The 18,331-nt window shown below is 38.7% G+C and overlaps 1 protein-coding gene across 2 annotated transcripts in view; it reads left to right on the plus strand.

Moving 5' to 3' along the window:
• Positions 1 to 18,331, plus strand: part of MAP3K21 (mitogen-activated protein kinase kinase kinase 21) — a 50,416-nt gene that overhangs the window by 22,710 nt on the left and 9,375 nt on the right. For both annotated transcript variants that reach the window (XM_083371521.1, XM_083371522.1), the window contains exons 3-6: positions 3,309 to 3,457; positions 4,663 to 4,838; positions 11,955 to 12,195; positions 14,372 to 14,494. In XM_083371521.1, the coding sequence (XP_083227647.1) occupies positions 3,309 to 3,457; positions 4,663 to 4,838; positions 11,955 to 12,195; positions 14,372 to 14,494 (689 nt within the window). The remainder of the gene's footprint in view (positions 1 to 3,308; positions 3,458 to 4,662; positions 4,839 to 11,954; positions 12,196 to 14,371; positions 14,495 to 18,331) is intronic.

Genomic DNA, 18,331 nt, shown 5'->3' on the forward strand with positions numbered 1-18,331 from the left:
TATGCTGTAATAAATCTGATACTCATTTATTAATAAAGGTGAGTTGAAATAGCTCTAAAGGACTTAATAACTAGTGACAAGACAATATGAATTCCATCATACAAGAGTAACATTTTATTCCAAGAGACAATGCTACCAATTTTAATTATGGAGAGTAAGCCACTTTGTCATGTTCTCAGGTTTGAGCTGTTATTCTGCCTTGGCTTCCTAGTTTGGATACATTACTCCCAACTGTCAAGTTTTGTAAGCTGGATCAGAGACAATGTCAAACCCATGTTTAAAAAACAAAACAAAAGAAACATAGGGCTTATATATTCTTGTAGTGCAATTGCAAAGAGCCCTTCTAAGGCTTTATCTTCTACTGCAAGGTGTCTTCAAACTTGGTCCTTTTATGACTTGTGGACTTCAACTCCCAGAATTCCTCAGCCAGGCACGCTGGCTGAGGAATTCTGGGAGTTGAAGTCCACAAGTCATAAAAGGACCAAGTTTGAAGACCCCTGTTCTACTACGTATTACCATACTTGCCATGTTATGCAAACCAAGTGTTTAATGGAAATAAGCTAATGTCAAAAAAGGTTAAACTATTGTTTGTTTAATTGTGGTTTGTTAAATCACAATTTTCTTATTTGTCCAATTCCTACTTCACTTTTACATCTTCCCTAATGCTACACCTTTGTGAATTGGTTAGAAATATGGGTAGAGCACAAAAATCAGCAAGAAATCAGCCAGGAATGCACAAACCCTGTGGCTCCAAGCAGTAGTTTCCTCACTAACCTCTAGCTGCTCATCCAGCTAATCCAAAAGCAAGCTGTGGCCTTGCAAAGTATGCATTCCACTTCACAAAACTAAGTTTGTTCCCACTAAGGCACGGGTGTCAAACTCGCCACGTCATGTGACATGTCACGACGTATCACGACTCTTTTTGCTTTGCTGGCAATGGGATGGGCGCGGCTGTGGTATGATGAAACCGGCCCGCCGGCCAGCAGTTTAACACCCCTGCTAGGCTAAGGTTTAAAGCTTTTAAAATTCATAACACTCTGACTAATCTGAAATGAAAGCAAAACCTTCTGAATGCCACTCAGCTATGCTAACAGCCAACGAGGAGGAGACGGCACCTAAGCCCAAAGTTTGCATGTACATGCTTGTAATTCTAAGCCGTGATTTGGTATAACATCTAAAAGCAGCCATGAGAGACATCAAGTCTACCCAGAACACAGAGATTATTTTGTAGACAGAGTCTACACAGCTTCAAGCTCATCTACAAAGCCTCATGGGTCAGTTTTTCTTTCCTTAAAACAGAAGAAAGTGAAAGCTGATAATTAAAAACTCCAGATTCCCTTTGTGTTTCTTTGCTCCTCTTATTTCTGCTATACACCCTTGATTATTATTTTCCCTGTAGCAAGACAATGCAGAAGCTTTTTTGTTATTTTTATCTTCAGCATTCTTTGATCTTTAAAAAGAGGGGGGGGGGAAATATTGTATCCACATGTTTATTCTTAGCTTGTCACTTACTAAACGTATATTTTTCTTATGCATTCCACCATAGGAAATTTCTTAAAGTGTCTATGCATCCATTTGCTTAGGAACAATTTCATTTAATTCTTTTTGAAGGTGAATCAAAATGTTCTTAACACTATAGCTTGAGTTGCACATGGAAAGGAGTGGTTGCCATTGGCTCAGTTTCAATATAGTTACAGTGCAGGAAGATAATCTGTCATTTTTCCTAAACAATTTTAACTGCAGGCCCCAGTTACCTTCTGTTGTCATCATGCCATTTGAGAGTGAATTTCTTTTGAGGCTCTGCTAATACCTTGTTACTACTTTTGATTCTTGAATATTTGCTACTCCTGCTTTTTTTCACCTTGCATTTTCTTAAGCAAATATGCAAAGTAAATATACAAAGATGGAACTTGATTTCTGCTTAGTAAGGCCTATGAGGGAGAATCTGGTTGTGCTGTTCTGATCTCTCATATGCCCTTCCCCCACAGTGAATTGATAGTATACTGGCACTTAAAATGTAGATGAAGCCTGTGTAAAAGGTAAAGGTAAAGGTTCCCCTGCACATGCATGCTAGTCGATTCCAACTCTAGGGGCCGGTGCTCATCTCCGTTTCAAAGCCGAAGAGCCAGCGCTTGTCCGAGGACGTCTCCGTGGTCATGTGGCCGGCATGACTAGACGCCAAAGGCGCACGGAACGCTGTTACCTTCCCACCGTAGTGGTCCCTATTTTTCTACTTGCATTTTTATGTGCTTTCGAACTGCTAGGTTGGCAGAAGCTGGGATGAGTAACAGGCGCTCACTCTGCTACGCGGCACTCGGGATTCGACCCGCCAAACTGCCGACCGTCTGATCGACAAGCTTAGTGTCCTAACCCACTGAGCCACCATGTCCCTAAAGCCTGTGTACATCTCCCATAATCCCTGAACCTTTTTGATAAATCAACAAAGGAAACACCAAGCCTGATTTCTTCTTTAAGGAAGGGGAATAATGGTTACATGGTGATATGCTGAGGCCTTCCATTTACATACAGATAAAACAAGGCAGAAAAGGTTACATGTTACATTCATTGCTAGTCTTTCTGTACAATGCTTCAAATCACTCCTAATGCTAATGACATTTACTAAACTCTGTCACTTCAACTCTGAAAACATTTCATTTTCCATCCTTATGGGTTGATCAGCTGAAATACATTTTTCCCTTAAGCTCAAGAGCATTTTGGAAACCAGTTTTACAAAACGCCCCATCTAACACCATAAGATCATCAAGCCTGGTGTAAAAGACATGATAATTTGTTTCCTTTTGCAACTGAAGAATAACTAAATTTCAGTCAACTTCAAATCAAGTTTTAGAACAACAGCGAAATACAAATGTTGGTGTATATTATTCTGGCTGAAAATCTTGGGGGAGGACTAATTTAATTGTCTGCACAATAAAAGTTTCTGGATTCAAGTATCCTGGAGGTTTAGTGTGTTTCATTTTGCTGCAAATGTGTATAGTATCAAATCTATTTTTGGGAGGATGCAGAACATCGCAATGGCGCTGTTATAGGGCATCCTTCCTCAGCTTGATGCTTGTAAGATATATTGGAATTTAACTTTCTTTAAACAGGAGCATGGACGTTGGGGATTATGGGAAATCCAACATATTCCAATGGCCCCAGATGGGGGAAGGCAGATGCTCACTTTCTAGATTTTATTTTCTCCCCCTACTACAATACTTTCTAGGCAGACTGCTGTCCTTCCCTACCTTAAGGAAATCATGTGTTAGCATTAAACAAGCACAATTAACTTTTTGCAAATTTATTTATAGTTATGGCGTATTGCTGTGGGAACTGCTTACAGGAGAGGTCCCTTACCGTGGCATTGATGGTCTTGCTGTGGCTTACGGCGTTGCTGTCAATAAGCTTACTTTGCCCATTCCATCCACCTGTCCTGAACCATTTGCTAAACTAATGAAAGGTACTTGTGCTGCTTATTAAGACAGCTGATGTAAGATTGCTTGCGTGTTCTCTATAACATATGTGACTTTTAATGACAGTGTTTCATTTGGTCCTAGGCTAGCTTCTCTTCAGAGTCAGAAAACATTTTTCCATTCCACTGAAGTCCTGCACTAAATATGCTTTAATATACTTGGTACATGAAATATGCGGTTCATTTTTTTTTGAAAGTTACATTCATCTTTGGAAGTACTAGCTTGCTTATTGATTCAATCAGTTATATTCTGTCTTTCTTCTCAGAGAGCAGCAATACGAGATGTAGCTTCAGTTAAAAGAGTGTGAACCATCTAAATGTTTCTTTATTACGTTTGGTCTTACAGTATAGGAAATCAAAAGACCTTATTATTGGAGTGATAAAACTAGACAGTACATCATTCGCACCCTTTATCAGAATGTCACTCCTTTCGTCATTCCAACATTTAAAAATAACTAAAAAGTGGCACTAAAATCATTCCTTTGAACAGGGTTAGGCAACCTTGGCTCTTTTATGACTCGTGGACTTCAACTCCCAGAATTCCTGAGCCAGTGCTGGCTCAGGAATTCTGGGAGTTGAAGTCCACGAGTCATAAAAGAGCCGAGGTTGCCTAACCCTGCCTTAGAACAAGTAACGTGAGGGGGAAAAATGGAATTTTTTTTTTAAAAAAGGCGCTTTGGCAGGACATGGGTACATGGGCTCATTATCTCATCATTCCCATTGCACACAGCACATGAGCTAATACTAATTACTATTACTAATTTACTTTATATCCTGCCTTTTTGCTCAGAGACATGTGTTGGATGTACCTATGTTCTGTCTGCCTTTCTGCTATCCCTTTTTGAAAGTGAAAGGATCACATGCATTTTGAAGATTGTCCTTATAACACTTCATGCATACATCCAAGTCATATGCTTCAGGTGTAATACTCCACTCTTAGGTTTATACCTCTTGGAAACTGTTTCTCCATTGCAATTTGTACAAGAACACATCAAGAAAGTTCTCTGTTGATTTTCATCAAATGTTCTTAGAACTGAATCTGCTGATAGAGAATCTGAATGATAGAGAAAAGTATCTGATATTATTATTATTATTATTATTATTATTATTATTATTAATATTAATATTTCTGCAAGATGGACTTAGAGTCAATTGGTCCTATTCTTCTGACAAATGTAATTGGTGAATTTCAGAGTGCTGGGCACAGGATCCCCATATTCGTCCATCATTTACTATGATTCTTGAGCAGCTGACTGCCATTGAGAGGGCTGTACAGACTGAGATGCCTCAAGAATCTTTCCATTCTATGCAAGATGACTGGAAACTAGAAATCCAGCAGATATTTGATGAACTGAGAACCAAGGAAAAAGTGAGTGAATTTTAAAGTACATTGAGATTGTGGGATTATACTTGTTTAAATAAAGTTTGGATAATCATTGGGGAGAGGTGCAATAGTTTGTCAGCCTCGGCTCAAGACCTGAGCACTGTGCAACAGGGTATGCTCCTGTCACTCACCCCAGCTCCTGCCATCCTAGCATTTGGAAAGGATGCAAATGCATGTAATAATAATAATAATAATAATAATAATAATAATAATAATAATAATAATAATAATAATAATAATAATAATGATGCAGAACTAAAAGCAATGGATAGGAAGGCCAGAAAAATAATGACAATGAATCATGCCCTTCATCCACGCAGTGACATTGACAGACTCTATCTGCCAAGGCAAATAGGTGGACATGGAATGCTGCAAGTACATCAGATGGTTGAAGAAGAAAAAATGACTTTGGAGGATATCAGAAGGACAATGATGAAGATGCACTGAAATTAGTATATCAGGAAGGCTTACTGACTACTGGAGAGACCAAACTGGCCTACAAGAAAGACCAAATGAAGAACAGAACAGAGGCATGGGAAGACAAAGCACTACATGGCCCGTACATTAAAAAAATAGCTGGGAAAGCAGATAATAACAAGACCTGGCAATGGCTAAGAGCAGGAAAATTGAAGAAAGAGACCAAGGGACTAATTCTGGCCTCACAAGACCAAGCCTTAAGGACAAACGCATACAAAGTCAAAATTGAGAAGATAGCAACAGACAGTAAGTGCTGCCTATGCAAAGAAGCTGAAGAAACAGTGGACCACCTGGTAAGCTGCTGCAAGAAGATCGCACAGACTGACTACAAGCACTGGCATGACAAAGTAGCAACAATGGTGCATTCGAAGATCTGCAATAAATATCATTTGCCTGTAAGCAAGAACTGGTGGGATCATAAAATAGAGAAAGTCATAGAAAATGATAGAGTTAAACTGCTATGGGACTTCAGAATTTAAACAGACAAGCACCTGCAACATAACACCCCGGACTTAACAATTGTTGATAAGAAAGACAAAAAAGTCTGGATACTGGACGTGGCAGTGCCTGGAGACAGCAGAATAGACGAGAAAGAACTGGACAAGATAACAAAATACAAAGACCTACAAATAGAAATAGAAAGATTGTGGCAAAGGCAAGCAAGGGTAGTACCAATAGTAATAGGCGCCTTGGGTGCAATCCCAAAACAACTGGAGCACCACTTGAACACCACTGGCATTGACAAATTCGCTATTAGTCAATTGCAAAAGGTGGCCTTACTAGGAACTGCTTCCATCCTGCGACGATATCTATAATACCATCAAACATCCACATCTGCCTATCCCAGGTCCTTGGTAAGGACTCGATAGGTAGACAAAAATGCCAAATCCAGTCTGAACATTTGGCTGACTGTGTGAATGATGATGATGATGATGATGATGATAATGTTGGAAGGGACCTTGAAGGTCATCTAGTCTAACCCCCTGCTCAGGCAGGAAACCCTAGACCATTTCAGAAAAATGGCTGTCCAGTCTCTCCTTAAAAACTTCCAGTGTTGGAGCATTCACCACTTCTGGAAGCAGGTTGTTCCACTGGTTAATTGTTCTAACTGTCCGGAACTGTCAGTTCTAGGTTGCTTCTCTCTTTGGTTAGTTTCCATCTCTTGCTTCTTGTCCTGCCTTCAGGCACTTTGGAGAATAGCTTGACTCCCTCTTCTTTGTGGCAGTCCCTGAAATATTGGAACACTGCTATCATGTCTCCCCTTGTCCTTCTCTTCATTAGACTAGACATACCCAATTCCAGCAACCGTTCCTTATATGTTTTAGCCTCCAGTCTCCTAATAATCTTTGTTGCTCTTCTCTGTACTCTTTCTAGAGCCTCAACATCTTTTTACAGTGTGGTGACCAAAACTGGATGAAGTATTCCAAATGTGGCCTTACCAAGGCATTGTAAAGTGATATTAATACTTCAAGTGATCTTGATTCTATCCCTCTGTTAATGCAGCCTAGCACTGTGTTGGCTTTTTTGGCAGCTGCAGCATACTGCTGGCTCATATCTAAGTGATTATCCACTAGGACTCCGAGATCTCTCTCACAGTTACTACTATTGAGCAAGGTACCACCTATACTATACCATACCTGTACATTTGGTTTTTCTTGTCTAAATGTAGAACCTTACTTTTTTCACCACTGAATTTCATTTTGTTAGATAGCGCCCAGTGTTCAAGTCTGTCCAGATCCTTCTGTATCTTAAGCCTGTCTTCTCAAGTGTTGGCTATTCTTGCCAGCTTGGTGTCATCTGCAAATTTGATGAGTTCCCCATCTATCCCCTTGTCCAAATCGTTGATGAAGATGTTGAAGAGCACTGGGCCTAGAACAGAGCCCTGGGGCACCCCACTACACACTTCTCTTCATGTAGATGCAGTTCCATTGAGGACCACATGCTGAGTACGGCCTGTCAGCCATCTACGAATCCATCTGATTGATTCTGTCTAACCCACATTTTTCTATCTTATCAAGTAGTAGTTTGTGATCTATTTTATCGAATGCCTAACTGAAGTCCAAGTAAATTACATCCACAGCATTCCTCTGATCTACTAATTTTGTCACTTGATCAAAGAATGCAATAAGATTTGTCTGGCATGATCTGTTTTTGACAAACCCATGTTGGCTTTTAGTAATGACTTTGTTTGCCTCTAGGTGTTTGCTGATTCATTGTTTGATTATCTTTTCCAGAATCTTCCCAGGTATTGAGGTCAGGCTGATAGGCCTGTAATTTCCTGGATCCATTTTCTTTCCTTTTTTGAAGATGGGAACTACATCAGCTCTTTTCTAGTCCTCTGGTAGTTCCCCAATGCTCCAGAATCTTTGAGAAATATAGTTCAGTGGTTCTTAGATAACATCTGCCAGTTCCTTGAGAACCTTGGGGTGTGGTCCATCTGGTCCTAGAGATTTGAACTTGTCTAGGCTGGACAGGTGCTCACTTACCATTTTCTTGCCTATCTTAACTTGTGTTCCTATTCTGTTTTTTATGGCACTGTTTTTGATAGGTTGGACTGTTTTTTCCCTTTGTGTAAAGACAGATGCAAAAAATGAGTTAAATAGTTCTGCTTTCTCCCTGTTGCTTGTCACCTTATTGCCACTTTCCCCCACTAATGGACCAATCATTTCCTTAACTTTTTTCTTGTTTTTTTACATTTTGAAAGAAGCTTTTTTGTTATTTTTGACTTTGGTTGCAAGCCTTAGTTCATTTTGGGCCTTAGCTTTCCTCACTTCATCTTTGCAAGCTCTGACTATTTGCTGATATTCTGCCTTATTTATGTGCACCTCTTTCCACTTTTTCTACTTGTCCTTTTTATCTTTCAATTTATCAGAGTGTTTTTTGTGCAGCCATGCTGGTTTCTTCTGAGAGCTGTTATTTTTCTTCTTTGTTGGTATTGTGCTAGACTGGGCTTTTATTATCTCACTTTTCAAAATTCCCCAAGCTTCTTGAGTTGTTTTCCTCTTGAGGATTCTCATACATGGAATCCTTCCCAAGCCCTCTAGGTTTATTGAAATTAGCTCTCTTAAAGTCCAAGACTCTAGTTTTACTGTGTTCTATTGCTTGTGCTTCCATAATGTTGAATTCCAATATTGCATGATCACTTCCCCCCAAGGTTCCTGTGGTTTCAACACCTTCTATCATTTCATCTCTGTTAGTGAGAATTAGATCCAATATGGCTAATCCCCTAGTTCCCTTCTCTGCTTTTTGGTAGACAAAGTTGTCTGCTAGGTTTGTCAGGAATCCGTTTGATCTTTCACTTGGTGCAGAGTTTGTCTCCCAGTTGATGTCAGGGTAATTAAAGTCCCCCATTACTATTGTGATGTGCTTCCTACATATCTTAGTTAGCTGACTAGCAAAAAGTTCATCTATTTCCTCTGTTTGGTTGGGGGTTAGTTTGAGTAGTTCTTTGAATGTTTTGGAGTTCCAGTATGTTTTACTATGTTAATATTTAGATTATTTTTAACTCTGAGCATCTTACTTTAATTATGATGCTGGCAGGTAGAGCCCATTCTAAAGTATGGCAATTCTAAAAATCACTGATTTTACTTTTTTCTTGTTTGGAGTTGATTGAGGCAGGCAAACTTTGGCGGTAGTAAACATGTTTGAAGTGGTGTCCGAACATAGCTGTTATTAAACTTTCATATTCATAAAAGGCCCATTAGAGTCTTGGTGACCAGTTAGAAAACACCCCCTTTCCCCCCCAAAAAAGAGTGGTTAATGAGTTGGCTGTCAGTTCCCTCAAGCCTCATGTGATGCTTCCTACCTCACTGCTTTTTCTAAGTAAATATGTTTGCCTCATTCCAAACAGTGAATTGAGAATTCCTAGAATTTTAAGAATTACATAGGTCTTTGGGGCAGATGAGGGCCCCAGATTTATTGTTATAATTGAGACAGCGCTGGAGGCTGATGCTTAAAACTTACTTGGTTTATTGGTTTGCCACATCCCAGGAAACAACCAAAGTTATTTATTTGTGTAATTTATTTGCCACCTATCTCACTGTGGGGCTATTCTAGGAGGTTTACAATAATAACAAGAAGAAAATGAAAGGAGTGTAAACAGGACTAAAATAATAGAACAATAAAATAAACAATGAAAAAGGAACACAACAAAAATACATCAATGTGTTAACCAAATAGATGGATGGGTGGAGAGCAGAGAACAAGAAGGGGAGGGGAACTCTTGCCATCAATCCAGCATCGACTTCCAGTGTGGAACTCCCCATTTGGTGCCTAGGCCAACCAGCAGAGCCAGCTCTTCAAGCTCTTGTGAAAGGATGGGGGGGGGCAGGGCAGATCTTACTTTAGAGGGTAAGATGTTCCAAAGACTGGGTGCTGCAATAGAAAAGGCTCTTCCTTATCCTCATAGTTGGAGTTCTTTGACAGATAGGATCTAAAGTAGGCCCTCTCTGCTGGCATGATTAGGACATACTTGTCCTAGCAGGATGATGCAGTTCATCAGGTAGCCTGGACCTATGCCATTAAGGGCTTTAAAGGTCATAACCAACACCAATATAGTCATCCTTAGGAAAATCACTTGCAGCAAGAAGGATGAAACCTATATAAAGGAATGATTAAAATAATCTAGAAATTCGTTTTGTATTCAGTATAAAGGTAAAGGTAAAGGTTCCCCCGCACATGCGTGCTAGTCGTTTCTGACTCTAGGGGCCAGTGCTCAGTTATTTTTATTTATTTAATTGGATTTATATACCGCCCTTTCCCGAAGGACTCAGGGCGGTTTACAGGGTATTTAAAACAAGAAATACAAAAGTTAAAAACAATTAAAAATAATTACAAACAGTCCCTGAAAAAGTAAAAAAAAAACCCAATTAAAATTAAAATTAAAATTCTCAGCCTGGGCCGAGAGCTGGAAGAGCCAGGTCTTCAGGTCCCGGTGGAATGAACATTTCAAAGCCGAAGAGCCAGTGCTTGTCCGAGGATGTCTCCGTGGTCATGTGGCCGGCATGACTAGACGCCAAAGGCGCACGGAATGCTGTTACCGTAGTGGTCCCTATTTTTCTACTTGCATTTTTACATGCTTTCGAACTGCTAGGTTGGCAGAAGCTGGGACGAGTAACAGGCACTCACTCTGTTACGCAGCACTCGGGATTCGACCCGCCAAACTGCCGACCTTCTGATCGACAAGCTCAGTGTCCTAACCCACTGAGCCACCGCGTCCCTGTATTCTGTATAGTGAACAACAAAAATATCCTGCTTGTTATCCCTCCGATTTTATAACATATACATAAAATGAAGCAGGTTACACATTCTTCATTTACACATCTTAATGGAAAACTTTCCACGCTTGTCAGTTTAACTGAATCTTGTTATTTACATTTAAATTTCACAGGCAGGGGGACTGCCATGTCTGTTACATTCTAATTAACTGGTACCTTACAGAAAATGGTTACTTTTTCTTCTTCTCTCCTCCAACAGCAGAATTATGCTAAAATAATAACAAAGACACAGACTTTGTAATCTCTTACAGAAGTTAGCAAGAAACCCAAGTGATAGGGGGAAACAATACTGATTAATAACAATAATGTGGCAAATGGAAGCAAAGATAGCACCAAGAGTAATAGGTGCCTTGAGTGCAATTCCAAAACATCTGGAGCATCATTTGAACACAATCCTGCTATTAGCATAGTCACATGCTCCCCACTGACTTTCTCCCTGCTAGTTTCCAAGACTTCCCCACTGACTTGTGGGAAAGTATCAGTCTTTACTCATCTTCAGTATCCTAGATAAGTCATAAAGCCCTCTATGGAAATTGTAGGAAGGTTCCTTTATTTTCATAGAACTACAAGCCTCGGCTGTTTCTTGCAGTGATAATGGTGCAGCTAAATGTGCAACCGCCCTGAGTCCTTCGGGAGAAGGGCGGTATACAAATATAATAAAATAGTAAATAAATAAATAAATTTGTTCTTGCAAATATTTCAGAGGTTTCTCTACAACCTTCAGTTGAAAAAAGCTTAGCCAGATTCGTTACAAATAGAAAATAGGCTGCCTCCAATTAGCCATGTTTTATACATGTTATACGGTGGGGGGTTCTCCTGTTTAGATAATTGCCAGTTAACATCACTATAGATGTACCCATTTATTTATTTAATAAATATATAGGACCGTCCATCTCATAGGCATGACTCTGGGCAGCTAACAATGAAACAAAACAAAAAAAACAGACTAAAAACACAACCAAACACAGTATGAAATAGCAGCCAAGAATAATTTTAACAGGTCACAGTTAATGTAACCTAAAATCAGTATCACCCCCAGTTGGGCTTTGGGATTGATGGCAAAGCCATGTTTTTAATGCCTTGGGAAAAGCCAGCAAGGTCAGGGCAAATCTGAGCTTGTGGGGGGGAGGAGGAGGGAGAATGATGTTTCAAAGGGTGGGTGCCATGGCAAAAAAGACCCTTCTCCTGGATCCCGTTATATGGTGTTCTCTCATGGACAGGACCCAGTTCAAGCCTCTCCTGCCAGATCCATTGGGTTGGGTAGACACCACTGGAGTGAGAAGGTCCGCCTTGTTCATCAGGAGGCAGAAGATAATGTTCTAACCACTGTTTCCATTATAATTGTTAGGAGCTGAGGTCAAGGGAAGAAGAATTAACAAGAGCTGCTCTTCATCAGAAATCCCAAGAGGAGTTGCTGAAACGACGAGAGCAGCAGCTAGCAGAACGGGAGATTGACGTGTTGGAACGTGAATTGAATATATTGATATTCCAGCTAAATCAAGAGAAGCCGAACGTTAAGAAGCGAAAAGGGAAATTTAAAAAAAGTCGATTAAAACTTAAAGATGGGAACAGAATTAGTCTGCCTTCAGGTTTGTTCCTTTCCCCTGCCCTGACCTTGAGCAGCTTTATTTAAGACAACTACAGTAGTGCATGTCCTGTGTTGAATTCAGTTGCTGACAATTTCAGAATTGCCATATTAAATCCAGTAGCATCATCTCAGGTAGATGTCCAGAGGGGTGCTTTCTTGGACAAAGATTCGAGTGAGTGCCATTCGCTTCTAGAAACAAAACCAACTGAAGCAAAATGAACCAACTTTGCTTTGCTTTGCACAGCTCCTTTTCAGCACAGCTTCTCTGGGGGTACTTGCAAATTTTTGCTGCAGGACACAATGTTCAGCTTCTTTTGGCATTGCCTCCCAAAACATTGGTGAATGGAACAGGAGACTATTTGCCTTTTTCTGTGCACTACTGTTACCTATGGAAAAACCATGGGATTGACAATGACATGTGACTTTTTCTTGCTTTGGCAAGGGATAGAAAAGGCAGGAAGAAGCTTCAGTGTTAGGTGAAGTGCCTGGTTGAAGGCACTTGATGTTGTATCTTTGCTTAGACCAAAAGAATCACATTACCTCCATGGCATAATCTCAGAGTGAAGTTGCCTTGAATAAACCTGGTGTCATAATCCCAAATCCCCAAACAGGGGGCACTATTAGATGCATGCAAGAAATTAGTAAATTCTGAAGAGATTTAGAAGTGTTGCTTGTTCAGTGTAGAGTTCTGATCTACTTTTTAGGTATAAAAACTTCATGAAAACAGCTTATATGTCACTATATTGAGGATAATTGTTTGAAGTAGGGCCCCATAACATGCACTTCTATGAATATTAATGCTTCGGACCCCTTTGAGAACTCTAAAAGGCAACAAAGATGGATAACACTCCTATTAGTTGGACAAAATATTTTCAAGTCTTTTGTCTCTTTTTTGCACTTAATTGCAATTTAGAAGAACTCATGAAAGTACATAAACAACTCAAATTTCAATGTCTGATGAAATTAGAATTGCTTCTTTTTGGTGGCATTAATATTACTTAATTTATAATACTTTCTAACAAGGTGCTATTATATTTTTAATTTGAAAAAGAGATGGATTAAAACACTTCCTGCTCTATACCCATGATGCTTTATAAGTTTATATTATATTAGGTAAATAATTAGGAAAAGGAAAGTTTTACGTACACTCTCCTTTATTCGTGTGTGTTTCTTAGCTTATATGATTTTTTTTTGAGCTTTTAAAAAAGAAGATAAGAATTCAAACTAATATAAAGTAGGGAAGAAAAAATAAAGAAATCAAAGAAAAGGGGCAAGAAAAGAAAAAAAAAAGTTGAGGAAAAATGGGAAAGACAGGGAAAAAAGTGGCATCCAAAATTCTTCACAGCATTTATAAGTACATCCATGTGGTGTTTCTGTTCACACTTCTGTGTCCTTAACACAGGGGTCGGCAACCTCGGCTCTTTTATGACTCGTGGACTTCAACTCCCAGAATTCCTGAGCCAGCATAGCTGGCTCAGGAATTCTGGGAGTTGAAGTCCACGAGTCATAAAAGAGCCGAGGTTGCCTACCCCTGCCTTAACATCATTTCAATAACCTGTGCTGTTTATCAATTATGTCTCATCTTTCTCAGAACTGTTGCTATGTTAATTATCTATAATTTACTTTTTGTACACAATGTATTTTCATAACAGACTGATTTGAGAGCTGCTGCTGCTGTGAGCTGTTTACGAGTGCTGTTTCTATTAGATGTTTGCTATTCTGCTTATAAGAATCTGTTTCCATTCGCATCCTAAATGCTTCTCTGGCAATATCAAACCATTTTTTAATCTGCATTTGAGACAGTCTTGACTATTGCGGACTGCATGGACAAGTTTCTGCAGTTTTCTTGGCAAGATTTCAGAACTGACTTGTCCTTGATTCTTTCCTAAGGCTGAGAGAGAGTGTGACTGGCCCAAGGTCACCCAGAAGGCATTGTGCCTAAAGCAGGTCCAGAACTAGTTTCTGGTTTCTTAACCATTGCACCAAATTGGCTTTCCTTAAAGAACTTATAAGTTAATGTGGTCTTTAAGCTCTTATTAGTGAAGGATTTTTCTTAGGAATGTACTAAAATTCAACATTGTGTATCTATTTAATATAATGCAGCCGGACAGTCTGTTGTTGAAATTTTATTTTGAAACATTAACATTAACTTAACCTGTCCTTTTTATTTATAACAGATTTTCAGCATAAAATCACAGTGCAAGCTTCCCCAAATATAGATAAGCGCAGAAGTTTAAACAGTAATAGCTCTAGTCCACCAAGTAGTCCTCCAATAATTCCTCGTCTTCGAGCTATACAATGTAAGTTTAAAAAATGAGTATTTCTATCCTGTTGATCTTGATACATTTTACCATTTATTTTATCACTCTGAAAATATTTCATACTGTTAAGTGTAATCTTAAACTTGTTTGACTAGAAAAAACTGGACTGATCACATGGTGACCTATTTCTGCAGAAAATTACATTGGGTAACATCACAGAATGAAAAAAAAGAATGATTATTGGTTAATTTCAGTAATTCTACAAATGTGTAGTAATATGGTAAATTCTGGTGCTGATATAACCATTAATTTTGATCTGAAGCTGTGTTAAACCATCACAGTGATAGTTCAAACTAAATTAATTCTATTTTTCTTTCATCTGGTCTCCACTTGTGTCCCTAAATATGGTGTCCTCCACTCACACACGCAAACCAAGAGACAACAATAGAATTGGCTGTTTAATCAGATGTGGCACTTTGGATAAATTGGGAAAAGACTGTATACTTTCATGCTCCCTTAATCATTCCTAAGGTTTACTTTTACATAAGTCTTGTAGAGTCAATTCATGTAAATTCTTTTGCCTTGTAGAAAATGTTTTGTCAGTATCCCTGATTAATATAGAAGGTTGGTTGGGTATGATGTGTACATTGTCACTCATCTCAGGAAGACAAAGCAAATAAAAGCAATATACAAGAAGACTGCGTAACATGCTAAGCTATTAACAGGGAAAATGAGGAAAAAATAGAATTCGGTTGTTTTTCTTTTTTTCTTCTTAAATTGGGCCTTTCCCCATTGCTGAATTAAGGTATTTCCACTTGTATTGGCACAAAACTATTCAGGCAGTTATTTTGCTACTTTCCATGCCCATCCCATCCTACCACCTGTTTTGACTGTCTGCCAAATAGTGTTATCTTGATTTTGCCTGTTCACCAGTTGATAGGCAAAGTGATTAGGTAATTCCTGTGTCGTCCTGTTTCTGCATGCCAGCAGCAAGTGGAAAAACATCCATTAAATATAGCATGACCTGACCTGTCTTCTTTAGGCTTCTTCTCATGCCCAGTCTTCTACACCCTGTTTTGTTGTAACCCAAGTGGAGTAAAATGTTTTAAAATGGGGGTGGTGACAGAAGAGAAATAACAACAATTTTACTTAGAATTTATTTCTTCGTTCCTTCTTGCCTTTTCTTTATATAAGCAGTTGATGCTGACTTCCAGCTTCCTCTGCATTTTGTTGAGGAGGCAATAGGGAAGATGATTCATTCACCACTCTGCTGCTTTATTAATACATGATTGCACTAAACCAGTAATGGCTGTATAGTTAAACCACCTAATATTATTGCCGACTGAGCATTATTGGGTTAGGCTGTTTAGGGAATTAATGGAGAATGGCAACAGATATGATGCAACCAGGGAGGCAAAGCGTAATGGCCACATCAACCTGAAATGTTCAACAAACACCTTCTAGTGTTAAGTCATTGTAATAGATAGCAAAGCACAACAGATTTTACACACTTCACAACTGTGTTTGGATGCTATCAGCTTAAGGGGGAAACATTGCAGGTAGTCCTCAATTTACAACAGTTCATTTAGTGTCTGTTTAAGGTTACAACAGCACTGAAAAAAGTGACTGTATGACTGTTTTTCACAGTTACGGCCTTTCCAGCACCCCCATGATCATGTGATCAAAATTCAGATGCTTGGCAACTGAGTCATATTTATGACCATTGCTGTGTCCCAAGATCATGTGATCACCTTTTACGACCTTCTCACAAGCAGAATCAATGGGGAAGCCAGATTCACTTAACAACCGGATTATTAACTTAGAAACTGCAGTGATTCACTTAACAACTGAGGCAAGAAAGGTTGTAAAATGGAGCAAAATTCACTTAACAAATATCTCATTTGACAACAGAAATTTTGGGCTCAATTGTGCTGATATGTTGAGGACTACTTGTACTTGACATCCGTACAACTGGGTGTAAAATAAATCTCACTCACAGGCTGGACATTAAAAAAAGATAGTTAGGGAGAGGGCAGAAAAAAGGATTATGCCAGGCATGTTTTTACTGGAGTTGGATATAAATGGGGAAAGCACTAGAAGAGTCCACCTCTTGGTCCCGGTGACCAAGCCAGATTGGATCCTGCAACATTATCCTTGGACATGTATTCATTTGTGCAAAGGACTGAAAATATAAATATATCTTTGTACGGGTGAGGTTGTGGATATATGTAATTTCATCCTTCACCAGAGACTTTGGACCCAAACAGAAGTGAGGTTCCAGGAAGGAATTTATGAATGTTACACAAGGCTCTTCGGCCAAGAGGACATTGTCAAAGGCAGGGACTACTGCAGTTACTCATTTTATCTACCAGCTCTGCTGATACCAGTATATTTGCACATTTGTAACTGGGCACACAGTTATAGCTGTTAATTGTTGAGGTGGAAAATTTAAAATTGCTTACTTATACAGTTTTGTACTTTGCATTTCTGTAGTATAAACAGGTGTCTTGTTGGATCAAGACATGGTCCATCAGTCAAGCATTTTGTTTCCAAAATTGGCAAGCCAGAAGTTTCCTCAATTTCACAGTCAGGGGTAAATAAAGTCATGTGTTTCCCTCAGCAGAATTGATTTCTGCTGATAGAATTGGAGAGAATGATTGCTGTTTCCCTGCAGCTTTTCACGTTTGCCCAAACTCTCCTCCGTAAGATTGCTCAATCCCCAGAACAGATGTTGAGGCAGAGCAGGTTAAAGGGGGGCAAGAAGAGGAAGAAATACTTTTGTGTGAATAGATTTTTGCCCATGTAACATTCACCCACTCCAAAAGATATATACCTGACAAAAGTCTTGTCTGTTGATTATTCTTAGCATCTTGAACTTTGAACTTATTGATTCCAAATATGGAATTTCTGTGTTATTTTAATTACAAAGAGATAATTGACTGAGTTTGACGATTCACAAAAGAGAAATGCACAATTTTCAGTTTCTATAAGTAACAGGATGCCAGATGTGCACTGGCCAAGTGAGATCATTACACATAAGCATAACTGAGTTGTGTCTGGCGAATTTGAAATTCTGCTTTCATGTTAATGTTTAATTTTTTAAAAATTCTACATTTGCCTTTGGAAAGGCTGGAAAAAAAATGTGAACAGTGTATGTTGGCATGCAACTTGTCCTTTCCAGCAAGGGAAAAGAAGGGAGTGTTACATTCAGCTTAAATCTCAGTATTTTCCCATTGCATTCAGTCATTAATGCTGGTTAATTATTCAGTGTGTTCTGTTTGAGGATAATAAATTATCACTCCTGTTTCCCAGCACTGAAAGAGAGTATTGTCTGTCAGTTTTTCAACCTGGATGTCTTGCAAACAAAAGATTATTTTCTTCACTTTGAACACCATTTTCTTAATCCTTTGTTCCCATTATCTTCTATTCCCTCAGAGTTAATAGATAAAGTTGAAGGAGAGCTCTTCCCAACATTAAAACCCGTGTACTTATTTGGGTAAAGTTGAAGCCATTTTCTTACTCATGCAGCATATTTTCTCCCCTGCTTTGGGTTGTACTGCAATCACACAATTTAAATGGTTGATACACAACTACAGATATCTTTTTTTTATCTTTACCAAGACACTTTTTCTGTAGAAGGAAATTTGAAGAGGGATCACATCCACTTTTAACAAAATATTTTTTTACAAATTGAAAAATTAATTAATCTTTGATAATAGTTCTATATTTTTTTATTAAGGATTAGATAAAACAGATTTTAAAACTTAATTCAAAAGTACATTTTAAAAAAGAAAAAAATATTTTAAAAGTGCAGAAAGCCCCGAAAAGAAGAAAAAAGAAATTCTAATAAGAAACTTATATACATCAAGTACTGTA

Source organism: Vipera ursinii (assembly GCF_947247035.1).
Source record: "Vipera ursinii genome assembly, chromosome: 1".
Classification (NCBI taxonomy): Eukaryota; Metazoa; Chordata; class Lepidosauria; order Squamata; family Viperidae; genus Vipera; species Vipera ursinii.